Below are 25,425 nucleotides of genomic sequence, written 5' to 3' on the forward strand. Positions count from 1 at the left end.
GATATTAGCAATCGCACTGATGCCCGCCATTAACCCTTCAGATGTTGTGATCAGTACTGATCACAGGATCTGCAGAAATGTAGCAGTTCTGATGGCTGATTAGTGTGGGGATCAGATAAGCCAAGATGGCGGACGGAGGTCCCCTTACCTGCTTCTGTCTCACAGGGTCTTCTTCTGTGGTCTGGTTTCTAGGACACAGCCATTTTGGCGTTAAAGGGGTTGTCTAACCAAAACTAACTTCACAGGATAGGGGATAAGTAGGATAAGTAGCTGATCATGGGGGTCCGACCTCTGGGACCCTCCACAATCCCCGGAACAGGACCCTGGCTTTATGTGAGGAGCATATGGGTTAGACGGCACATGCTCCATTCATTTCTCTGAGAACGCTGAAGAGACTCTAGTACAGCACTCAGGCACCTCCTGGGCTCCAACAGAAATTAATGGAGTGCGTGCTGTCTACAGGACCTGCTGTGCATGAAGTAAGAGCAGCTCCTGTGCTTGTTTCATCAACAGATTACTAATAAGAGAATCACAGAAAGGATGAAGATCCTGGTTCAGAGATAATGGGGGGACTTTATTTTTTGCTGTGGTATGGTGCAAAAAAGTTACAGATGTGGCCTGTTTGTGGCTTTTTGCCCACTGCAGCTTTGAAAGAAAACACTGTGGACAGTCAAATCTGTCTTTACAGATTTAGTGGTTAGGAATTTATCATTTTAAAAAGTCACACAAAAAAACACTGCAAACTACACCCAGATCTGGCTTAGGCTAGGTTTCCAGTTTTATTTGTTTTGTTTTTGTGGCAAAAACACCTATAAAAACAAAAATTTTTTGAAAAAATGCTGCGGCTAGATGTTAGCTGCAAGTTAATAGGGAATTGCAAAATGCCATATCCACTTGGAGGTATTAATTTTGTCATTCCTTTTTTAATTCTTTGGGCATTTTTCAGCCATTTTTATCTCCTTGACAGTCTTTCAAAAACTACCTCTTGTTGAGACTTTGGCATTTTTTTTTGGGGGAAAATCTTGGTGTTTTCCTTTCATAGAAGTCTATGGAGGGGAAAAATTGCCAAGAAAAACGCAATGTGGGTTTTAAATTTGGCATTTTGCAGGCGGTTTTTATTCTTTTTTTGGACTTTAGCGATCCAAAAAAGTGAAGGAGATACCTTTTTTGATAACATTTTGTAGGATACCATTAAAAAATAATAATAATAAAAGAGATACTGTAGTGGTGGAAAAATTGTATTTAACGAAACTTATCTTTTTTATAATGAAATTGTTATAAATTTTTAAACTGGGATCAATTTATGTGGGCAGGCAGGGAACTAAAAATTGTAGCCGACAATAATAAAAATGTAGAAAGGGCCCATTTAAATGTAAAAATAATATGTCATAATTAATCTAGTTAAACTTTTTAAAAATAATATATTTTAATAATGTGTTGAATAAAGTGTGCGTGTTTAAAGGAGTACTCAGGTGTGCACTTTTTTCCTTTTATCCCGTCCGGGCTGCAAAATAAAAGAAAACACACTTCCTCTTACCTGCCAACGAGCCCCACGGAGCTTCAGCCTATCACCGGCCACAGCGATGTCCCTCCTTGGCCGGTGACAGGCTGAAGCTCCGTGTGACGTGCCGGGCTAACAGGAAGTAAGAAGAATACAGGCCGGGGACCGAACACCTGTACCGGAGTGTACCGGTGCTCCAAGGGCTCATTGGCAGGTAAGAGAAAGTGTGTTTTCTTTTATTTTGCAGCTCGGACGGGATAAAAGGAAAAAAGTGTGCGCCGGAGTACTCCTTTAACTTTTTTCACTTTTTTTCTTTATTTTTACATTTTTTTTGGTAGTACTATTACTACACTGTTCCATGATGGGAGCAGTAGTACGTGTACTAATTGACAGATCGCATCGGATGTCAATTGTTACACCCGTTGAGATCCTCCGGTATAGTGTATAGATGCAGGCAGCTGGCCGGCGACTCTTCTATGGTCCCCTGCACTGCCGTATATATATTATATATATATATATATATATATATATATATATATATATATACACACACACACACCTATTCATATTTCCTCAGAGAGCTGTGATTGGCTGGATGGTTCTAGCTAATCGCAACTTTCTGTGGGAAATATGAATAGGTATATATACGACAGAGCAGGGGACCATAGAAGAGCACCCGGCCGCCTGCATCTACTGTATACATTATACAGGAGCATCACAGCGAGTGACAGCAGCTGTGATCTTTCCTTAACTGCAGGTACTACTGCTCCCAACATGAAGGACACTCTACTCCATGCTGGGAGCTGTAGTACCTGTATTAATAGATAGATTGCAACAGGTATCAAAAGTGACACTCACTGCGATTAATGCAGGTACTACAGCTCCCAGCATGGAGCAGAGTGTGCTCCATGTTGGGAGCAGTAGTATCTGCAATAAGGGACAGATCACAGCAAGTGTCACTCCTGACACCTGTTGCGATGGTCCTTATGTGAATTTTGGGACTCAGCTGTGCTCACGGCTACAGAGCCGGGAGAACAGCTGATGCTGAGCAGTAGATATACGTCCAATATCTACTGCGCAGCAAGAACTTACAGTGAGCCTGCCATGTGTATACAGCATACACATTGCTTGCTCACTTAACCCCTTGTGTGCTATGCACCAGCCCAGAAAGGAAAGATTTAACTTACACTGCTGGAGAGTGTAGGTTAACCCTTTAGGCGGTATACAATATATGCAGCTATCTATAGATATCTGTATATAGCGTATACAGAAGACAAAGAAGTCCCCTTACCTCCCTCCAGTCCCGGCTGGCTCTGTGTAGCTCCGCTCCTAGTGAGGACATCATTAGGGGGCGGAGCTTCAGATGGGAGCCAGGCTGGTAAGGGTGTGAGGCTCAGTTCAAATTGTACGTTTTGTATAATGTGAACAGACCCTTCTGGCAGTGTCTTGCCAGACAGGGAGACTCCAGCTGTTGCTAAACTACAATTCCCAGCATGCCCAGACAGCCTATCTGGGCATGCTGGGAGTTGTAGTTTTTCCCAATTGGAGGCTCCCTGTTTGGAAAGACATTGCAATATGGGCTCTCTCCCAAGTGGAGAGCACTGTGCATGCAGAGGATTACAGCAGATTCGGAGGACTACTGCGGATTAACTGGATTTTTTTTCTTTTAATAAAATGGCTAACAAGGGCTGTGGGGGAGTGCTTTTTAACCCCTTAACGATAATGGACGTAAATGGACGTCATGGTGCAGTGGTACTTAATGCACCATGAAGTACATTTACGCGCCACCATGACCGCGAGCACCGGACCGGTACTCGCTTCATGCGCAACAGGACCCACCGATAATGGCGGACATTCTAGATCACGTGGATGTCTGCCATTAACCCCTCAGATGCCGTGATCAATACAGATCACTGCATCTGCGGCAGTGCAGTACTTTGAATGGATGATCGGATCGCCTGCAGCACTGCCACGGGGATCCCATCATACAGCATGGCAGTCAGAGGTCCCCTCACCTGGCTTCGGCCGTCTCCCGGGGTCTTCTGCTCTGGTCTGAGATTGAGCAGACCAGAGCAGAAGATCACCGATAACACTGATCAGTGCTATGCTGATCCCTGAAGTCGCTGAGTAGGAAACTTAAAAAGGGATGTACTGAGATTAAAAAAAATTACAATGAGGACATCCTGGGAGTTGTAGTTTACAACATGTGGAAAATAATACTAATGTCCCAAATGGAAGATTTTTGGTCACGTCACGTCTCCAAAAATGCAAAAAATTAAATAAATAAATAAAGTGACCAAAATTTCAGATATACACAAAAGTAGTACAGTTTAAAACTACAGTTCATTGAGATCAAAATTAGCCCTCAAACAGTCCCATATACAGAAAAATACAAAAGTTAGAGGGGTCAGCAGAGTGTCAGCATGGACATCAAGCAGGACTTCTCACAGCCACTTTTAATTTCAGTGTAAAATTGACTGTGCTGAGGTAATTTCCGCTTGCTGTCTGTTGCTCAGACAAATTTATCATATGCTCTGAGCCATTTCCTTAATTTATCGCACGTCAACAATTCTACAGCAGAAAATTAGTGACTGTGAAACACATCTACCACAGACAATAATGATATATTCCCCCCAATATTTTTATGTTAGCAGCTGTGATCACCACACAAACAACATAACAATGACAGAAGCACAAGCTGCCACATGGCCTCACTAACGGGTGAAAATGATCTTATTTGAAACTGAAATTTTATCTCATCAAAGCAACTGCTGGGTTTGGTAGCACATAGTAGTTCAGTAAAACCTCTTGGAGCTGACAATCCAATATTGCACAGAAAATCTGACCTAAGCAGGTTGTCTTCTTAAAGAGGTGGTCTTTTGGGGAGGTTTAACTATATTTGTTATTGGTGACATCATTCATCACCACTGTGTCCTTTGATTCTTAAAGGATTTCTAAAAGTTATTCTGTCATTGTATAGATATGTGTGCTAACCTATTCCTGTTAATGCCCATCATGATGCAAGAGTTAAAGGGGTACTCCCACGGAAAACTTTTCTTTTTAAATCAACTGGTTCCAGAAAGTTAAACAGATTTTTAAATTACTTATATTAAAAAATCTTAATCCTTCCAATACATTTTATGGGCTGTATACTATAGATGAAATGCTTTTCTTTTTGTATTTCTCTAATGTCATGACCACAGTGCTTTCTGCTGACCTCTGCTGTCAATTTTAGGAACTGTTCAGAGCAGGATATGTTTGCTATGGGGATCTTTTCCTGCTCTGGACAGTTCCAAAAATGGACAGCAGAGGTTAGCAGAGAGCACTGGGGTCGTGACATCAGGGATATCCAAAAAGAAAAGCATTTCTTCTGTAGTATATAGCCCCTTAAAAGTACTGTAAGGGTAAAGATTTTTTAATACAAGTAATTTACAAATCTGTTTAACTTTCTGGCACCAGTTGATTTAAAACAAAAGTTTACCACGGGAGTACCCCTTTAAGGGTTAATAAAGCCAATATATTTGAAATACGATTTGATAGAAAATATATCCTTAGTTCAATTTATTAGTAACAGTCTAAAACATATATACTATAGGATAAGAAAATAACTGTGAAACAAAATAATAAACAACACACACATATAAATGTATGTATGAACTAAACTGTCTCTGCAAGGTTACAAAATGCCCTTGATAGAAAGTGCACATTCCCATTTCAGTTAATTAACAGCTTTTCTTCTAGACTTGGTAAACATTAAATGTGACATAGCTTCATTCTCTCCTCGAATTAACTTAATTGAAACACTGAATTTCATTAAGGAGATATTATTTAAGCAAACCTACAATTTAGAATAGTACAGACTGCAGTGACAATGTCAGCATATCGTACAACAAGCAAACGGGGGCGCATTCACTTCTTGATACTCATGTTTGACTTTACCCTAATTCATTTACTCAACTGTTTGGTGAAATCACCTTTGCCGCAACAGTCAATTTGAAAGTTTGTACACCGATCCCAATATATCTCAGCAATAGCACTAAAGGATATACAATGATTTCACGCTGTAAACATGATGATGTGCCAAGACGCTATAACACTGTGCCCATGCACTTTATGACGTACAAAACCTCAATATTTTTAAGTGATAAATTGATGAAATGCTGCATGTTCTGTGGGATTGCTGATGGACTCAATCTTTCAGATGTCATAACTTTCTACTTTGAACACTAAAATGAACCATTACTTGAACTTGTAAAGGTTTTTGATGAAAGACTTGCCACAAAGTTTGGCCTCAATGGAGACCAACTAAAAGACTCCAATGTATGATTTATTTCTTAGGCATTTTAGCAGTCTCTTGACATCCTATCCACTAGCAGCTACAATATAAATGCATTTTAAGGGGAAACATTTTTTCTGCTTGGTTAAACTTTAAAATTGGAACTCTAATATAACTAAAAATTTTTGTTTTAAAAGAGTAAAGACTATTAGAAAAAGAACAAATGTTACTGAGGGTGTTAATGATGAACGTTTGACAAGTTATGCACGTATATGTTGTCAGGGAACATGGTGAATATATAGTTAAAGTCTAAATCTGTAATAACTAAATACAGACCCAAAATAAAATATTACAGCATTTGAAAACTGTCATATATTTCTTAGGGTGCGTTTTTTCCTCTGTTTAGGTTCCGTTGTTGCTGCTTGTAAACGGATTACAAACAGTTGTAAAATAATCCCATTGATGTCAATGGGACTTTTTACAATCTTTCACATCCATTTGCACCCGTCTGCGCTCCTTTCCGCAGTTAATTTAACATAGAATTCTATGGAAACCAATGAGCCTTTAATGTCATCCGTTTGCATCCATTTTTTCAATCCATTTTTTTTTATCCTTTTTTTACTTCTGAGCATGCTCAGAACAAAAAAAAACTGAACAATAAAGGATCCAAATGGATTCAAATGGATAACATCCATTTGCATCCGTTATTGTCTGTTTTTTTTTTTTTAAGTCCATTTATATTTTTGATGGTAGAAGAATGGGACGGGTCTAGATGGCCATGTGAACGCAGCCTTCAGTTCTTGATGCTCCTCAATTTGTGATGTTCACTATTTCTTTCATCATAAACACATTTAATTTGCTACAACCTCTAAAAAGTGTTATGATTAAATAGAGCATGCACAAATCAAATGTAGTTCATTGATAATATTTTTAAATCATTCACAAATATGTGAATGATTGGGACTAAAGCCAGCTCTATATCTGCCAACCCCTTGCTGAAATAACCTGTTAAGGACTCAGGGCGTACTCTGCTGTAAACATCTTATCCCCTATCCAAAGGATAGGGGATAAGATGTTAGACCCCCTTGATCTCTGGGCCGGCAGCGGTGGCATCTGTAAAATGGAAGCTTGCAGCTTCTGTGTTCGCTTGCAGCTTCTGTGTTCATGTCTATGGGAGGGGGCATGACAGCTAGTATATAACCATAATGCCTCCTCCCATAGACGTGAATGGTGGGGGCATGGTGGCCGGCTTTGCCAGTCAATGCGCATGGAGCGGAGTTAGCTCCGTGCACCGAATGACAGGGGTGCCGCAGCATAGATCGTGGGCTTCCCAGTGGTAGGACCCCTGCGATTAACATCTTATGCCCTATCCTTTGAGATTTTGCGCTTGCTTCAGAACAGTGAGTGCTGGCTACTATCAGTAGCCAGACACTCACTGTTAATTACAGGCAGTATCTAACCCTTTAGACTCCATGATCAATGCCGATCACTGCATCTTAAGGGAAACTAAAAATCTCCAATGGCTCAGAGGGGCTCACGGAATCCCCCTTATTTTCCCATTTTACAAAAAAAAAAAGTTAACATGTTTGGTATCATCATGTGTGTAAACTATGTCTAAACTATTAAAATCTAATGTTTAATGATCCTGCATGGTAAATGGCATAAACACACAAAAAAAACATCAAACACCAAAACTGCAGATTTTTTATCACATCATATATCAGAAAAAAATGATAAAAAGCGATCAAAAGGTCACATCAAAGAAAATATTCTACAGATGAAAGCTACAGAAAGCACAAAAAATGAGCCCTCAAAATCCCCAGTATATGGAAAAATAAAAGTCATAGGGGTCAGAAAAGGAAAATTTTATGCAATATAAATTTTGTTAAAACAAAGTTAGCCTTTTTTTAAGCAATGCAATCATAGAAAAACTATAAAAATTGGGTATCATTTTAATTGCATTGACCTATAGAATAAAGATAATGAATCATTTTTACCATAAAGTGCACTGCGTGAAAACGTACCCCCCCCCCCCCCCCAAAGTTGCAAAATTGCTGTTTTCTTATAAATTTCCGTACACAAATATTAATTTTGGAGTTTTATGGTAAATCTTATAGTAAAATGAAAGAGGTCATTACAAAGTACAATTGGTCTGGCAAAAACAAGCCTCATATGGGTCTGTAGGTGAAAAAATGAAAGAGTTAGGCTAGATTCAGACTACGGAATTTCCGCCTGCAATTCTGCTTTGAAATTGCCGGCGGAAATTCCGCTTGCTAAAATGTATAGTGTAGTGAATGGTTTTCTGTTCACAAATTCACACTTCGGAATTTGTGAAGCGAAATTTGTGAACAGAAAATCTGCTTGGAAATTTCCACCTGAAGAAAGGGGTTGCTCTTTTTTCAGGCGGAAATCCACGTTGAACACATTGCAGTCTATTGGAGACTGCAGTGTCCACGTGGTCCTAGCGCCGACTGATTCAGCCGGCGCTGGCTGCAAACGGAATCTCCGGGTGGAAACTTTCGGCCCGGAGATTCCGTAGTCTGAACCTAGCATAAGGGATTACAAAAGGAGAGGAGGAAAAAAAAAATGTTTTTAAATTTAAATTGGCCTTGTCTTTAAGGTCAAAAGGGGCTTTGTCCTTAATGGGTTAACTAGACAAGGGCTGCTGTAAAGTTTTACAGCTGCATCTAAACAGCCATTACAAGGGACTCAGATGGTGCTGTGGTCCGCAATTTCCTACTTGCGACGCGATCACAGGCAGGAAATCTGTTGTTATGGCAGTCCGGGCCCCTACCAAGGCATCCATGACTGCCAGAACTATCCTAATGATAGAGCTTTCCTGTGGCAGGCTCTACCACTAGAGTACAAATCTCATAGATCAATGCATGTACTGTATTGATCAGTATGAATAACTAAATGATTGCTTATACAATTCCCATTGAGGTACCAAAAACATGCAAAAAAATAAATCACCCCCTTTTTCTATTAATGTGGATCAGAGCATCTTAAAGCATTGCCAGTAGCTCAGTGATGCTTATCGGAACACAATCACAGGGGTTTCATAAGTTAAAATGGTGGTGAAGGGTCCCCTTAACTTTCTCTGGCCACCAGAACAACGATCCCATGATGCAACCTGGCAGAGCCAGACTGTATCAGTGGAGCATGGATCTCACTGTTTAACCCTATGCAAAAGTCCTTTCTGGGGACTTAAATAGTGTAAAATAAAAAGTAAATGTTTTTAAAATATATCTGAAACCCCCTCCCCTAACAAAAAATAAAATCGCACTTATCAGAAATTTTTTTTCAAAAGTGATCAAAAAGTCCCATCTAAAAAAGTGTTACTGAAAAAAATAAAAATGTTATAGGGGTCAGAAGATGACAATTTTAAACAAACTAATTTTGGCGCATGTAGTTATAATTTTTTTTTAAAATAGTACAATACAATAAAACCTACATAAATTGGGTATCCTTATAGCTACAGAATAAAGATGAGGTATCATTTTTACTTAAAAGTGCACTGTGTAAAAACGGAGGCCACCAAAAGCAGAGGGCACTGTGGTCAGACAGAAAAAAAATTGCAAAGTACATTTGGCAGGGCAAAAATAAACCCCTAATATGAGTCTGTAGATGGCAAGGAGGAAAAAAACAAAAACTCAAAAATGAAAATTGTCTGTGTCCTCAAGGCCAAAATAAGCTGTGTCCCTAAGGGGTTAAATAATCAGTAGAAAATTAATTACTAACCTTGATTTTGAATCCAAATGAAGAATTCCACCAACAGACCAAATAACAGAAAAGAAACCATAAGCCACTATCATATCTTTAATCTCTTCATTTGTTTTCTTGCTATTTGAGTGGAATATTGGAGAATCAGAGTCCTCTGAAATGTCAAGTACTCCATCTTCATTTTCCAGCTTTAATTTTGCAAAGCTAATGTGATACAAAATGGTTTTATTATATATGGTATATGTATTTTTACATATTTCTCGTACCTTCATAATAATAAATTGCCCTATGACAAACATATATATATATATATATATATATATATATATATATATATATATAGGCACTGATTTACTAAGAGTGTTGGGTTTTTATTAGTGTTGAATGTCATTTCAGGCTTGCAGAATTCCACTCTGTTTACTTTGGGGGTTCACAGGTCAGGAATCTCCAGTCATTTATTTACAGGATTTTTTGGGGGGAATTGAATAGTAGATAGGTTGGGTTGTTAGAACATGTCCCTCTCCCTGTCCAACCATGCTCCCTTTCCCTGTCCAGCCATGCCCCTTTTTGGGTTTGATTGTTTATTTTGGCAAAACTTCTGGTGCTGGCACAATTTGTGGTGCAGTGCTTTGGTCAGGTTCACAATAGTAAATAGGGACTCAATGGAGGTTCAGAATATTAATGTATGATAATTGAGACACTCACAGCTGAAAACAGAGACAGTAAATGGATAGATTTCAACCTGAATAATACTTTAGCAGGCACAATCTTGTTGAAGTATTTAAATGTAAAAAATGGGAACTGTTGTATCGCTTGATTCGGTCCAAATAACTTGCGGCATAAAACAGTATACATTATAACGGTAAACTATTTATTAAAGGCACACATCAATGCATTTCTGGCCAGGATTGGGCCCTTCTACAGGATAAAAGTGCATCATGAAGAAGGTGAAGATGAAGATGCACTTTTATCCTGTAGAAGGGCCCAATCCGGGCCAGAAACGCATTGATGTGTGCCTTTAATAGTTTACAGATGTATACTGTTTTATGCCCCAAGTTATTCCACTGTGGACTGGATCCAGCGCTACAACAGTACAAATTTTTTACTGCTCAATCTTTTAATCCACTACACTGGACCAGTTGCTTCTGGGATCGGGAGAAACGTAGCTGCAGGACCTGATAAACTATTACCCTATATGCATATATACATATATTATATATACACGGTTTTCACTGTGTAAACCTCAAACACATAAAGGATTATAAATATAAAATTATTATGAAAATGTACTTAATACACAGGGTTTAATACCCTAATATATATAGAATAATATATAAAATAACCCAAAATAAGGACTGCTATTATGAACTCCCACTAACTATAGCAAAAAAGAAGAAGACAAATTGGAGTCATTTACTCAAGATACAAAAACCATAATTTTATTAATGCACTTATTTAAAACACATAGAGAAATTCCACAAAAGTGGGGGAAAGATTCCAAGAAGTGTCACACTGGACCCTTGCATCACACCTCACAAGCTTAGACCATGCTATAACATATATAGATACTGCATATATCTCCTACAAACAACTCAGATATAAACATTCTTTGCATTGTAATGCATACTTAACAAAAAGGGGAAACAGCGCGTACCAGGGAGCGGTGTGACACCACCCCAACGCGGCGTTTCGGAATCAACCTTTGTCGAGGGGTGACAAAGGGGTGACCTCGACAAAGGTTGATTCCAAAACGCCGCATTGGGTACCCGCTTTTTCCCCTATTACTACAATGCAAAGAATGTTTATATCTGAGTTGTATGTTATAGCATGGTCTAAGCTTGTGAGGTGTTATGCCAGGGTCCAGTGTGACACTTCTTGGTATCTTTCCCCCACTTTTGTGGAATTTGTCTATGTGTTTTAAATAAGTGCATTAATAAAATTATGTTTTTTGTATCTTGAGTAAATGACTCCAATTTTTCTTCTTAATTTTTTCTACTGTCTATATTGTGCAGTCTTTTTTGTGCAATTCAATTTTTTGTGTGTTTTTTTGCGCAATTTTTGATAGAACTTTACAAGTGGAATTCTAAATCACAGTGTACAGTAGAGCTGATTATGTGGTGGTCATCAATTTATCAACTGCGTCTTTTCTCTTTACACGCACAAATTTTGCGCAAGTCCTGATTTTAATGCGCAAATATACACCATCAAGGAGGACACTTAAAATGTTATAAGAATAAGTCCAGCAAGTCCAGCAATATGTAATACATATTTGGATTAGACTCCGGTCTATACAGACTGTAGATCTGTAGAACTGTGTAAAATTCAAACTCCTGCTGTTCTTGATGAGTGCAGGAGATTGGTCACCATGGTTGCATTACACAAGTGCATACAGCTAAGAATACCACTGTATGTCCAGGGAGGGAGAAGGAGGTATGGCTGTTAGGTCTATGAATATGTGCGATCATGTGTATGCAGCAGAGCTGAGTGTGTGATTGTGTGTATGCAGAAGAGCTGAGTGCGTCATTGTGTGTATGCAGCAGAGCTGAGTGTGTGATTGCGTGTATGCAGCAGAGCTGAGTGTGTGATTGTGATATGCAGCAGAGCTGAGTGTGTGATTGTGTGTATACAGCAGAGCTGAGTGCATGACTATGCGTGTGCAGCAGAGCTGAGTGTGTGCGTGGTCATGAATACACATTCAGCTCTGCTCCATACACATGCCACACACTAATTTCTGCTACATGTACATGATCACACCCTCAGCTCTGGTACATGTACACAGTGTTTATTAGAGATGAGGGAATTTTAGAAAAATTTGATTTGGACGATTCGCCGAAATCTGTCCGAATTTATTTGCAGCAAAATGCTATTAAAAACTACTATTTCTGCCCTACAGAAAGCTTCAATAAAGGTGTAGAACACTTTGCCTTGCTGTAACACGCAAAGGGAGTGTGCTGGGTTAGTGAATTAATACTGTTATTCAGTATGACATGCAGATCAGAGGCATCACTATTAGAATCACTGTCGCAGAGTGGCACAATGACAGAGCCTGAAGGTGGCACCAGTATGAGACTATATAGTGGCTGAATAACACAGCAGTCAAGTGGCGGCAGCATAAGGAGACCATATAGTGGCTGAATGACACAGCGTAGAGGTGGTAGCAGCAGGAGGAGAACATATAGTGGCTGAATGACACAGCCTGGAGTTAGCGGCAGCATGAGTAAAACACATAGTGGCTGAATCATACAGCATGGAGGTGGCGGCAGCATTAGGAGACCATATAGTGGCTGAATGACACAGCCTGAAGGTTGCAGCAGCAGCATCAGGAGTCCTGAAAGTGACCTGGGGAAAGAGTGGTGCGGTGGGTGGCAATACCCGTACCCGGTGACGAAGATGGGTGGAAAAAGGAGAACTTGGCATCAGATGTGTAGTATCAGGCAGGATCAGAATAGTAGCTGAGGCAGATAGGCAGTAGTGTTGAGCATGAATTTATAATATTTAGAATATAAGGCTATATATTTGTAATGACAAATATTCAGGGTTTTTTGTTTGTTTTTTTCACATGCAAATTTTTATGTGAACGAACATGGCAAATATGCGAATTTTGCGAACATAGGACGAATAATTGTCAATATATTTGCGAAACCGAAAATATAGCCCCTGCTGCTCATCACTAGTAGGCAGAAGAAAATGGTCTCTTTTGTAAAAGTGTTAGTGTGCACAAGTAAGTATTGAGGATAAGCATTATGTAAAACTTAACTTTTAATAATATGCTTAAAATAAAATATATGGACCCAAATATTTTTTTTAATCAAACAAAAGGAAAGGTGTGCAAAAAACACCATGTGCCACCTACACCACCAAGTATTGATGTAATGCAAATACCTCTAAAAGGTGGAAGGGAACAACGTATGGTCCCTTGTAACCGGTGGGGGTAAAGACTTCCTCTGTAAGGCCCTATTCTCAAATTATTAATTCCCTTCTTGGCAAGTGTTACTCGTCCTAAAAAGGGCAGCCCCACATAGGAATCTCTCCATATTTCCAGCTACAAAAACTGCCATTTCCCAGGGTTTTTAGGTGGAAATAGGGATTGATTCCTGTATGGGGCTGCCCTTTTTAAGACGAGTAACATTTTCCTCGAAAAGGTGGAAGGGATCAACGTGTTGTCCATTGTAGCAGGTGGGGGTAAAAACTTCCCCTGTAAGGCCCTACTCTCGCTGTCAGGGACTGACCAGGGGGACAGGGAGAGTGAGCCCTAAACTGACCCTAAAAACGCTCTCCCTGCCTACTTGCCCATCCACCCCTAATGGTGGATTGACAACTGGGTGCCGATCCCTCCCTAAGCTAAAGTGCAGGGGCCTATAAACACATACTAATAAATTCTTGGTCACAAACCAGAAACATAACAGGAACACAGAACTCCATTACAGATTAAGTTCAGAGGACACAGATCAGAGAGCAGCACAGGAGACACTATGGATAAGCGGACATGAACAGAGGACTCAGTGGTTGTGCACAGAGGACACTATAGATCAGTGGTCATGTAAAGAACTCCAAAGATCTGAAATCAAGAACTAACAAACATATAGGGCCTCATTTACTAAGAGTGTCAGGTTTTTACTAGTGGGAAAAGTTGTTTCAGACATGCAGGATTCCTCTCTATTTACTATTGGGAAAAGTCGGGAACATTTTCTGACCAGCTTTTTCTAGGTCGATTTTTCCAGCCATTTACCCACAGGATTTTCTGTGAATTCCATAGTAAATCGGTCGGGTTGTGAAACCACGGCCCTTTTGGCCAACCACGCCCCCTTTTGCGACAGACCAGACCCCCAGTTCGGGTTTGTCGGATTTTTCAGGTGCAGACTGTCGCACACTGGCGCAGACATGTCTCAGACATGTCTCAGGCAAAATAACCAGATAAAAACTGGTCGGTTTCAGCTTAGTAAATGAGGCCCATAGAGTTCAAAACACCAGACAGGAAAACAAATTAGTTTAAACAGACTCCAGGAATAATCGCAATCCCTTCAGAACACCTTGAGTAGATGCAGAAATAACAATACCCTCTAAGTCACCATGGACAAGTAAGGGATGCCTAAATACACAGGATATGATATAGAACACTGTTCACACTGAACACAAGACAGGAATCGCAATCCCTCATAAAACCTCCAGTAGACAAGGAGTCCCCATGGACAGGTAATAGGGATCTAACATAGGACACTGTTCACACTGGACACACAAACTGGACACTCCACTCCAAACAGAAAACAGAAATATAAAACACACAACTTAATAAGAATGGTTAAAAGAGAAAACACAGTGTGAACAGACACATAGCAGAAAGGATAAACAAATCCTAAAACTGACTAAACAAACACAGCTTAAAATCCACTAAGAGCATGCAGAACATACAAGGTGCATGCTAAGACAGAAATAGTAGATTAAAAGCTCAAATAAAGAGTTTTTCACCAAGAGCTCCAAAGCAGCATGTCCAGCATGTTAGCAAGTCAGGATGTAATGATCTCAATCACCAGCCCAGAGGCTAGACATGGCTGACTTTAAATAGACACATCCAAGGAGCTATTGGCTAGCAAGTAAAAAGCTATTAACTATTCCCTGACCAGGGAACATAAAACTGTTCACACACAACCAAACCAATAGTTGTGTGTAAACACAGGCCAATATAGACATTACACTACCCTCCCCCCCTTTAATGAGGGGCCTCCGGACCCTCATAAAAACACAAACAATCATAAAAACATACCAAATATTAAAAAATTACAGATTACATTAGATTGCCACCTGGAAGTAGATGCTTGGCTCAGGAACAGAGGTCCGAAATAGTGCCCAGGATTGGTATAAGGAATCCTTGCGTCTGGTCCACTTCAAACAGATACAGGAACAAAAACCAAAAAGTGACACCAGAGCAAGTGGCAGGCTGGTGATTCTGTCGGGGACCGACCAGGAGGACAGGGAGAGTGAGCCCTAAACTAACCCTAAAACCGCTCTCCCTGCCTACTTGCCCATCCACCCTAAACGGTGGATCGACAATTGGGCGACGGTCCCTCCCTGAGCTAAAGTGCAGGGGCCTAAAAACACATACTAATAAATAGTCGGTCACAAACCAGAAACATAACAGGAACATAGAAATCCATAACAGATTAAGTTCAGAGGCACAGGAGACACTATGGATCAGCGGTCATGAACAGAGGACACTAGAGAGCAGCGGACACGAACAGAGGGAACTATAGCTCAGTAGTCATGGACAGAACTCCAAAGATCTGAAATCAAGAACTAACAAACATATAGAGTTCAAAACACCAGACAGGAAAACGGATTAGTCTAAACAGACTCCAGGAATAATCACAATTCCTTCAGAACACCTCCAGTAGACACAGGAATAACAATACCCTCTAAGTCCCCATGGAAAAGTAACAGGGATGCCTAAATACACAGGATAAGATAAAGAACACTGTTCACAATGAACACAAGACAGGAATCACAATCCCTCATAAAACCTCCAGTAGACAAGGAGTCCCCATGGACAGGTAATAGTGATCTAACATAGGACACTATGACTGCTCCTGCCACCCCACCCCACCCCTCCCCAGTAGCCATGGCAGTGGAAGGTGAACACAGAGGGCCTCCCGAGTCAGACCTGTGAGAGGATGGACGATGGCGCAGATAGGCGTCGGCCAACTGACTATGTAGGATGTCTCTGTAATAGGTCAGTTTGTCCTCCCTCTCAGTGGGTGTAAAAAAGGCCCCCATTTTGTGCCGGTAGCGAGGGTCCAATAAGGGGGAGAGACAGAAGTCATCCCCCTGCTGAATGGTGACAATTCAGCAGTCACTACGCAAGCAAGTGAGCATGCATTGTGCCATTTGTGCAAGTGACTCAGAGGAACTCCCTGTCTCCATCTCCACTGCATACTGCCACGGTATGTCTGGGTCCTCTGTCTCGCCTTCCTCATAACCCTCTAGCTCCTCTAGCTGCTCCTCCTCTCCTGTCAGATGACCAGAAAAACTACCCATCTTGCAAAACCTAAACTGTGCTGTACTGTGCTCCTCCCCTCCTCCTCCTCCAGTTCAGCCCCCACAGGGCTCATGTGGCCATGAGATGTAGGCGCCATGTCTCCAGTGCTCTTAATAGCCATTGTTTCCAACACATGTTGTAGTAGAAGACTTTGTTCATCCCGTAACCCTGGCGACTGACTAATAATGTGGCTTCCTCAAAGGGTCTGAGCAAACGGTAGGTGGTACGTATAAGCTGCCACTAATTGACATTGAAGTTAAACAGGAGAGTCCCCCTATCCGCTTGGATCATTAAGAAATCAGTCATGGCTTTTCTCTGTTCGTATAGTCAGTCCAACATATGGAGGGTTGAATTCCAATGCCTGGAAATGTCGCTGCAGCTCAAGGAGGGTGTGCTTTGCTGTGTACGAGTGGCTGAAGTGCATGCAAAGTTTCCTTCCCATTGTTAGAATGTCTTGCAGATGGGGGAACACTTCAGGAACCATTTGACAACAAAATTGAACATGTGTGCCATGCAGGGCATATGTCTCAGGCTCCCTTGTCGCAGTGTAGACAAGATGTTCTTCCCATTGTCAGTCACCATGGTTCCCATTTCCAGTTTTCGTGGAGTAAGCCATGATTCAATTTCTTGATAAATTAATTTTAGCAGTTCCTCCCCTGTGTGACTCCATTCGCCAAGGCAAACCATGTGAAGAACAGCGTGACACCACCGTGTCCTGCACACATGGTATACTGAAGGGGCACTGAGACTTGTCAGTGCAGTGAAGGCTGAGGACGCGTTGGAGGATTAGGAGGCGAAGTCGCACACTGTCACAGGACCAATGGCCTGAGAGCGTGGAGAAAGAAGCGGTGTGACCTGTCCAAGTTGCTGTTGTGGCTGTGTAGGAACCACATTCCCCTAGTGGGGCGTAAAGGACATGTATTGTCCCTGACCATAGTAAATGTAGCGAAGTATACAAGTGAGTGTAAGTATAAAAGTGAGAGGGACATAACATTAAGGGACTTTAAATTCAGGGAGTTTAAATGAAATATTTGATTGTTTTTTTTACTCTTAATTTTTGCAATCCCAAAATCTAGTATGGCATCCATGTTGGAAAAGGCAATCCAGTGTTCATCTAGTACAATGTATGCAATCCTTCAACAGCAGTTTTGCGAGATGTGTGCGAGTTGTTCATTTGGAAGCCCAGATCCTGGATCTAGAGGAGCAACTGGCAAAACAGAAGCATTGACAACTTGGAGAGGAGTAGAGTTAGGAGTAGGAGTTAGAAAACGGGGTAGAGGGAAAAGTGTCAGGGAGGCTAGTCCTGAACTGGCACACCCCAACAAGTTTGCCCGGTTGGCAGATGAGGGGGATGCCATTTCAGAGCTAGCAGTACTGCAGCAGGACACTGCCTCCGACCGCCAGGGGGTGTCTGCTCCAGTAAGGAGGGAGGGAGGAGTGAAGGGAAGGTCAGACAGGTAATGGTAACGGGGGGGACTCAATTATTAGGGGGAGAGACAGGGCGATCTGTCACAAAGACCGGGATCGCTGAACAGTGTGTTGTCTTCCTGGCGCTCGAGTTCGGCACATCGCTGATCGGGTTGACAGGTTCCTAGGTGGGGCTGGAGAGGACCCAGTAGTCATGGTACATATTGGCACCAATGAAAAAGTAAGAGGTAGGTGGAGGGTCCTTAAAAATAATTTCAGGGACTTAGGCAGCAATCTTAAGGCAAGGACCTCTGAAATATTTTCTGAAATATTACTGTTACGCCTAGCGCTCCGGGTCCCCGCTCCTCCCCGGAGCGCTCACGGCGTCTTTCTCCCTGCAGCGCCCCGGTCAGTCCCGCTGACCGGGAGCGCTGCACTGTCATGGCCGTTGGGGATGCGATTCGCACAGCGGGACGCGCCCGCTCGCGAATCGCATCCCAGGTCACTTACCCATCCCGGTCCCCTGCTGTCATGTGCTGGCGCGCGCGGCTCCGCTCTCTAGGGCGCGCGCGCGCCAGCTCTCTGAGACTTAAAGGGCCAGTGCACCAATGATTGGTGCCTGGCCCAATTAGCTTAATTAGCTTCCACCTGGTCTCTGACTATATCTGACCTCCTCCCATGCACTCCCTTGCCGGATCTTGTTGCCTTGTGCCAGTGAAAGCGTTTAGTGTGTCCAAAGCCTGTGTACCTGAACTTCTGCTGCCCATCTTGACTACGAACCTTGCCGCCTGCCCCCGACCTTCTGCTACGTCTGACCTTGCCTCTGCCTAGTCCTTCTGTCCCACGCCTTCTCAGCAGTCAGCGAGGTAGAGCCGTTGCTAGTGGATACGACCTGGTTGCTACTGCCGCAGCAAGACCATCCCGCTTTGCGGCGGGCTCTGGTGAAAACCAGTAGCCTCTTAGAACCGGTCCACTAGCACGGTCCACGCCAATCCCTCGCTGACACAGAGGATCCACTACCTGGTAGCCGAATCGTGACAGTAGATCCGGCCATGGATCCCGCTGAGGTGCCGCTGCCAAGTCTCGCTGATCTTCCCACGGTGGTCGCTCAGCAATCGCAGCAGATTGCCCAACAAGGACAGCAGCTGTCGCAGTTGACCGCCATGTTACAGCAACTTCTGCCTCTGCTACAGCAGCAACCATCTCCTCCGCCAGCTCCTGCACCTCCTCCGCAGCGAGTGGCCGCTCCTAACCTCCGCTTGTCCCTGCCGGACAAATTTGATGGGGACTCTAAACTCTGCCGTGGATTTTTGTCTCAGTGTTCCCTGCATATGGAGATGTTGTCGGACTTGTTTCCTTCAGAACGGTCTAAGGTGGCGTTCGTAGTAAGCCTTCTTTCAGGAAAGGCCTTGTCTTGGGCCACACCGCTCTGGGACCGCAATGATCCTGCCACAGCCACAGTCCAGGCCTTCTTCGCTGAACTCCGGAGTGTCTTCGAGGAGCCAGCCCGAGCTTCTTCTGCCGAGACTGCCCTGTTGAACCTGGTCCAGGGTAATTCTTCCGTTGGCGAGTACGCCATACAATTCCGTACTTTTGCTTCTGAACTATCCTGGAATAATGAGGCTCTCTGCGCGACCTTTAAAAAAGGCCTATCCAGTCGCATCAAGGATGTGCTGGCCGCACGAGAGATTCCTGCCAACCTCCAAGAACTCATCCATTTGGCTACCCGCATTGACATGCGTTTTTCTGAGCGACACCAAGAGCTCCGCCAGGAAAAAGACTTAGATCTCTGGGCACCTCTCCCACAGCATCCTTTGCAGTCTTCGCCTGGGCCTCCCGCCGAGGAGGCCATGCAAGTGGATCGGTCTCGCCTGACCCAGGAAGAGAGGAATCGCCGTAGAGAAGAAAATCTCTGTCTTTACTGTGCCAGTACCGAGCATTTCTTGGTGGATTGCCCTATCCGTCCTCCACGCCTGGGTAACGCACGCACGCACCCAGCTCACGTGGGTGTGGCGTCTCTTGGTTCCAAGTCTGCTCCTCCACGTCTCACGGTACCCGTGCGGATTTCTTCTTCAGCCAACTCCTCCCTCTCAGCCGTGGCCTGCTTGGACTCCGGTGCCTCTGGAAATTTTATTTTGGAGTCGTTTGTTAATAAATTCAGCATCCCGGTGACCCGTCTCGTCAAGCCGCTCTACATTTCCGCGGTCAACGGAGCCAGATTGGACTGCACCGTGCGTTACCGCACAGAGCCCCTCCTCATGTCTATTGGACCCCACCTTGAGAGGATTGAGTTCTTCATTCTCCCCAACTGTACCTCTGAGGTCCTCCTCGGTCTGCCTTGGCTCCGGCTTCATTCCCCCACCATTGATTGGACCACCGGGGAGATCAGGAACTGGGACTCTGCCTGCCACAGGAAGTGCCTCTCCCCCCCTCCCAGTCCCGTCAGGCAAGCCTCTGTGCCTCCCCATGGCCCCCGTCCTGGTGTCACACTGCCCCGTGCCAGGCCTCGCCCTCTGCCCTCCCTCCCCATTCCCACTCCTGCTGTACTGCCTGCCGTTGAGGAAACCCTCCATTCTTTCCCGGTGTCCTCATCCCAGGGGAGGCAGTTACCGGACAAAGAGAAGGGGAGACCTAAGGGGGGGGGGTACTGTTACGCCTAGCGCTCCGGGTCCCCGCTCCTCCCCGGAGCGCTCACGGCGTCTTTCTCCCTGCAGCGCCCCGGTCAGTCCCGCTGACCGGGAGCGCTGCACTGTCATGGCCGTTGGGGATGCGATTCGCACAGCGGGACGCGCCCGCTCGCGAATCGCATCCCAGGTCACTTACCCGTCCCGGTCCCCTGCTGTCATGTGCTGGCGCGCGCGGCTCCGCTCTCTAGGGCGCGCGCGCGCCAGCTCTCTGAGACTTAAAGGGCCAGTGCACCAATGATTGGTGCCTGGCCCAATTAGCTTAATTAGCTTCCACCTGGTCTCTGACTATATCTGACCTCCTCCCATGCACTCCCTTGCCGGATCTTGTTGCCTTGTGCCAGTGAAAGCGTTTAGTGTGTCCAAAGCCTGTGTACCTGAACTTCTGCTGCCCATCTTGACTACGAACCTTGCCGCCTGCCCCCGACCTTCTGCTACGTCTGACCTTGCCTCTGCCTAGTCCTTCTGTCCCACGCCTTCTCAGCAGTCAGCGAGGTAGAGCCGTTGCTAGTGGATACGACCTGGTTGCTACTGCCGCAGCAAGACCATCCCGCTTTGCGGCGGGCTCTGGTGAAAACCAGTAGCCTCTTAGAACCGGTCCACTAGCACGGTCCACGCCAATCCCTCGCTGACACAGAGGATCCACTACCTGGTAGCCGAATCGTGACAATTACCTCTACCACGAGTCACACCAGAGAGGCAGTGGGAGATTAGGGAGGTAAACAAGTGGCTCAGAAGCTGGTGTAGGAAGGAGGGGTTTGGGTTCATGGAGAACTGGGCCGACTTCGCTGTCAGATACCGGCTCTACCGTAGGGACGGGGCTGCACCTCAATGGGGAGGGTGCAGCTGTGCTTGGGAAGAAGATGGCTAGAAGGGTGGAGGAGTGTTTAAACTAGGGACTGGGGGGGAGGGAAACTACAACATAGAGGGGGAAGATAGTGTAGATAGAGAGGGGGGACTTATTATTATACTTGGGGGCCGAGAGGAGGGAGGGGTTAGAATAGTTAATAGGGATAGGCTTTATAGGAAGAAAAAACATACACCTTTGAATTGCATGTTGACTAATGCCAGAAGTCTGTCCAATAAAACTGACGAACTGGAGTTGATAATGTCTGAGGAGAATTATGACAAAGTGGGTATAACAGAGACTTGGTTAGACGATAGCTGTGACTGGGCGGTCAACATACAGGGTTATAGTCTATTCAGGAAGGATTGGACAAAGCAGACAGGGGGAGGAGTTTGTCTTTATGTGACATCGAGTCTGAAGGCTGCACTGTGGGATGACATATGGGAGGGAAATGATAATGTGGGGTCATTCTGGGTAGAAATATATGGAGATGAAAATAAAAAAAATCTGAAAGGGGTTTGCTATAAGCCACCAAACATGATGGAAGAGGCAGGAGCTCAATTACTGAGGCAAATAAACAAGGAAGCAAATCAGAATGAGGTTATAATAATGGGGGACTTTAACTATCCTGATATAAATTGGGAGACTGAGACCTCTGAATCTCATAAAGGAAACAGGTGTCTGACTATAGCTAAAGACAATTACAGTATCTGTCCCAAATGGTGCAGGGCAGACCAGAGGGGGCGCCCTACTAGACTTAATATTAACCAACAGACCTGACAGAGTAACTAATGTGCAAGTAGAAGGACATATTGATCATAATATAATACATTATAGCTTGTTCTTCAACAAGGGAATTTCTCAAGGGGTCACAAAAACTTTGAACTTTGGAAAGGCAAAGTTTGATCAACTCAGAGAAGCCCTTAACAATATAAATTGGGATAATGTCCTCAAAAACAAAAATACTGACAATAAATGGGAGACTTTTAAAAATATCTTAAATTCTCACGGTAAGATGTAAATACCTTATGGGAATGAAAGGGTCAGAGATAAAAGAAAACCAATATAGATGAATAAAAATGTTAAGGGGGCAATAAATGACAAAAATAAAGCATTAAAACTACTAATACACGATGGCAGTGAAGAAGCATTAAAAAGCTATAGAGAAAAATGTAAAATATGTAAAAAAAAAATGATAGAAGCCGCAGAAATAGAGAAAGAAAGACTCATTGCCAAAGAGAGTAAAACTAACCCCAAAATGTTTTTTAACTATATACAGTTGGGATCAAAAGTTTGGGCACCCCAGGGAAATATTTTTATTAATGTGCATAAAGAAGCCAAGGAAAGATAGAAAAATCTCCAAAAGGCATCAAATTACAGATTAGACATTCTTATAATATGTCAACAAAAGTTAGATTTTATTTCCATCATTTACACTTTCAAAATAACAGAAAACAAAAAAAATGGCATCTGCAAAAGTTTGGGCACCCTGCAGAGTTAATATCTTGCACTGCCCACTTTGGCAAATATCACAGCTTGTAAACACTTTTTGTAGTCAGCCAAGAGTCGGAGATTTCTGGGCTGTCTGTCACGCACTGCTCTTTTAAGGTCTATCCATAGATTTTCAATTATGTTGAGGTCAAGAGATTGTGAAGGCCATGGCAAAACCTTCAGTTTACGCCTCCTGATGTAATCCCCTGTGGATATGAGGTGTGTTTAGGATCATTATCCATTTGTAGAAGCCATCCTCTCTTTAACTTCAGCTTTTTCACAGATTCATTAAATTCTGTTCCCCTTCTTCTCCAAACGTACCTTTGCTCATTCCAGCCAAAAAGTGAAATTTTAACCTCATCAGTCCATAGAACTTGTTTCCAAAATGCATCAGGCTTGTCTATATGTTCATTTGCAAAGTTCAAACGCTGATTTTTGTGGTGAGGACGTAGAAGAGGTTTTCTTCTGATTACTCTATTTCTTGACTGCCATTTCTTAATTACATTCCGAACAGAGGATGTTGACATCTGAAAACGTTTTGCTATCTTCTTATAGCCTTCTCCAGCTTTGTGAGCGTCAACTATTTTCAGTTGCAGATTTCTAGACAACTGCTTAGAAGAACCCGTGGTGCTGATTGTTAGGGCAAGGTCAGATGAGTCTGGGCATTTAGAACCTTAGAGATTGACATCATCTGGTCTTCCCAGATGATGATTGAGAACAATCCATGACACTGACAGGTCTCAGCTTAGCAAAGGGGGCAGTGAATGCTATAAATTCTGCAGGGTGCCCAAACTTTTGCAGACGCCATTTTTTTGTTTTCTGTTATTTTGAAAGTGTAAAATATGTTTAAAAAAATCTAACTTTTGTTGACATATTATAAGAATGTCTAATCTGTAATTTGATGCTCTTTGGAGATTTTTCCATTTTTCCTTAGCTTCTTTATGCACATTAATACAAATTTTTACCCGGGGTGCCCAAACTTTTGATCCCCACTGTAAATAGCAAAAAGGTTAAAAATGAAAGTGTTGGCCCTTTAAAAAATTATGAGGAAGAAATTATAAACGGGGATCAGGAAAAAGCAAATATATTAAACACATTCTTCTCCACTGTATTCACCGAGGAAAATGAAATGCCTGGTGAAATACAGCGAGAAAGGGTAAACTCCCCAGTGCAGGTCACCTGTCTAACCCAGGAAGAAGTACAGTGTCACCTACAAAAAATCAAAATAGACAAATCGTCGGGTCCAGATGGCATTCACCCTCGTGTTTTAAAAGACTTAAGTAATGTAATAGACAGACCCCTATTTTTTATATTCAGGGACTCTATAGTAACAGGGACTATTCCCCAGGACTGGCGCATGGCAAATGGGGTGCCAATATTTAAAAAGGAGTCAAGAGATGATCCCGGGAATTATAGGCCTGTTAGTTTAACTTCCGTTGTATGTAAATTGTTTGAGGGTTTTCTAAGGGATGCTATTTTGGAGTCTCTTGATAAAAATAAATGTATGACTCCATATCATCATGGCTTTAAGAGGGATCGGTCCTGTCAAACTAAACTGATCATCTTTTATGAGGAGGTGAGCTCCAGACTGGACCAATGTGACATATTTGGATTTTTCCAAAGCATTTGATACGGTGCCACATAAACGGTTGGTGCATAAAATGCTAATGCTTGACCTGGGGGAAAATGTGTGCAAGTAGGTGAGTAACTGGCTCAGTGATAGGAAACAGGGTGGTTATTAATGGTACTTATTCTGATTGGGTGACTGTTACAAGTGGGATACCACAGGGGTCAGTCTTGGGTCCTGTTCTATTTAATATATTCATTAATGATCTTGTAGAGGGGTTGAATAGTAAAGTAGCAATCTTTGCAGATGATACTAAACTCTGTAAAGCGGTAAACACTATAGAGGACAGTGCAATGTTACAAATGTATCTGGATAGGTTGGAGGTTTGGGCTGAGAAGTGGCAGATGAGGTTCAACACTGATAAATGTAAGGTAATGCACATGGGGAAGAAAAATCCTGGATGGGATTGTGTATTAAATGGGAGAACACTTGGGACAACTGGCATGGAAAAGGACTTGGGAGTCTTAGTTAATAGGAAATTTAGCTGTAGTGACCAGTGTCGAGCAGCTGCTGACAAGGCAAATAAAATCATGGGGTGCATCAATAGGGGCATAGATGCCCGCGACAAGGAAATAATTCTACAGCTGTACAAATTACTAGTCAGACCACACATGGAATACTGTGTACAGTACTGGGCACCAGTGTACAAGAGAGATACAGTGGAGCTGGAGAGGGTTCAAAGACAGGCAACCAGGGTAATATGGGGAATGGGAGGACTACAGTACCCAGAAAGATTATCAGAATTGGGGTTATTTATTTTAGAAAAAAGAAGGCTTAGGGGCGACCTAATAACTATGTATAAATATATCAGGGGGCCGTACAGAGATCTCTCCCCTGAT

The 25,425-nt window shown here is 43.0% G+C and overlaps 1 protein-coding gene and 1 long non-coding RNA gene across 2 annotated transcripts in view; one reads left to right on the forward strand and one right to left on the reverse strand.

Moving 5' to 3' along the window:
• Positions 1-25,425, reverse strand: part of LOC130369339 (dynein axonemal heavy chain 3-like) — a 919,716-nt gene that overhangs the window by 685,352 nt on the left and 208,939 nt on the right. The window contains exon 16 of the mRNA XM_056574479.1: positions 9,519-9,704. Coding sequence (XP_056430454.1) covers positions 9,519-9,704 — 186 coding nt within the window. The remainder of the gene's footprint in view (positions 1-9,518; positions 9,705-25,425) is intronic.
• Positions 1-25,425, forward strand: part of LOC130369341 (uncharacterized) — a 146,200-nt gene that overhangs the window by 74,825 nt on the left and 45,950 nt on the right. The gene's annotated exons all lie outside the window — the stretch shown is intronic.

The sequence above is a fragment of the Hyla sarda genome, chromosome 4 (assembly GCF_029499605.1).
Source record: "Hyla sarda isolate aHylSar1 chromosome 4, aHylSar1.hap1, whole genome shotgun sequence".
Lineage (NCBI taxonomy): Eukaryota > Metazoa > Chordata > Amphibia > Anura > Hylidae > Hyla > Hyla sarda.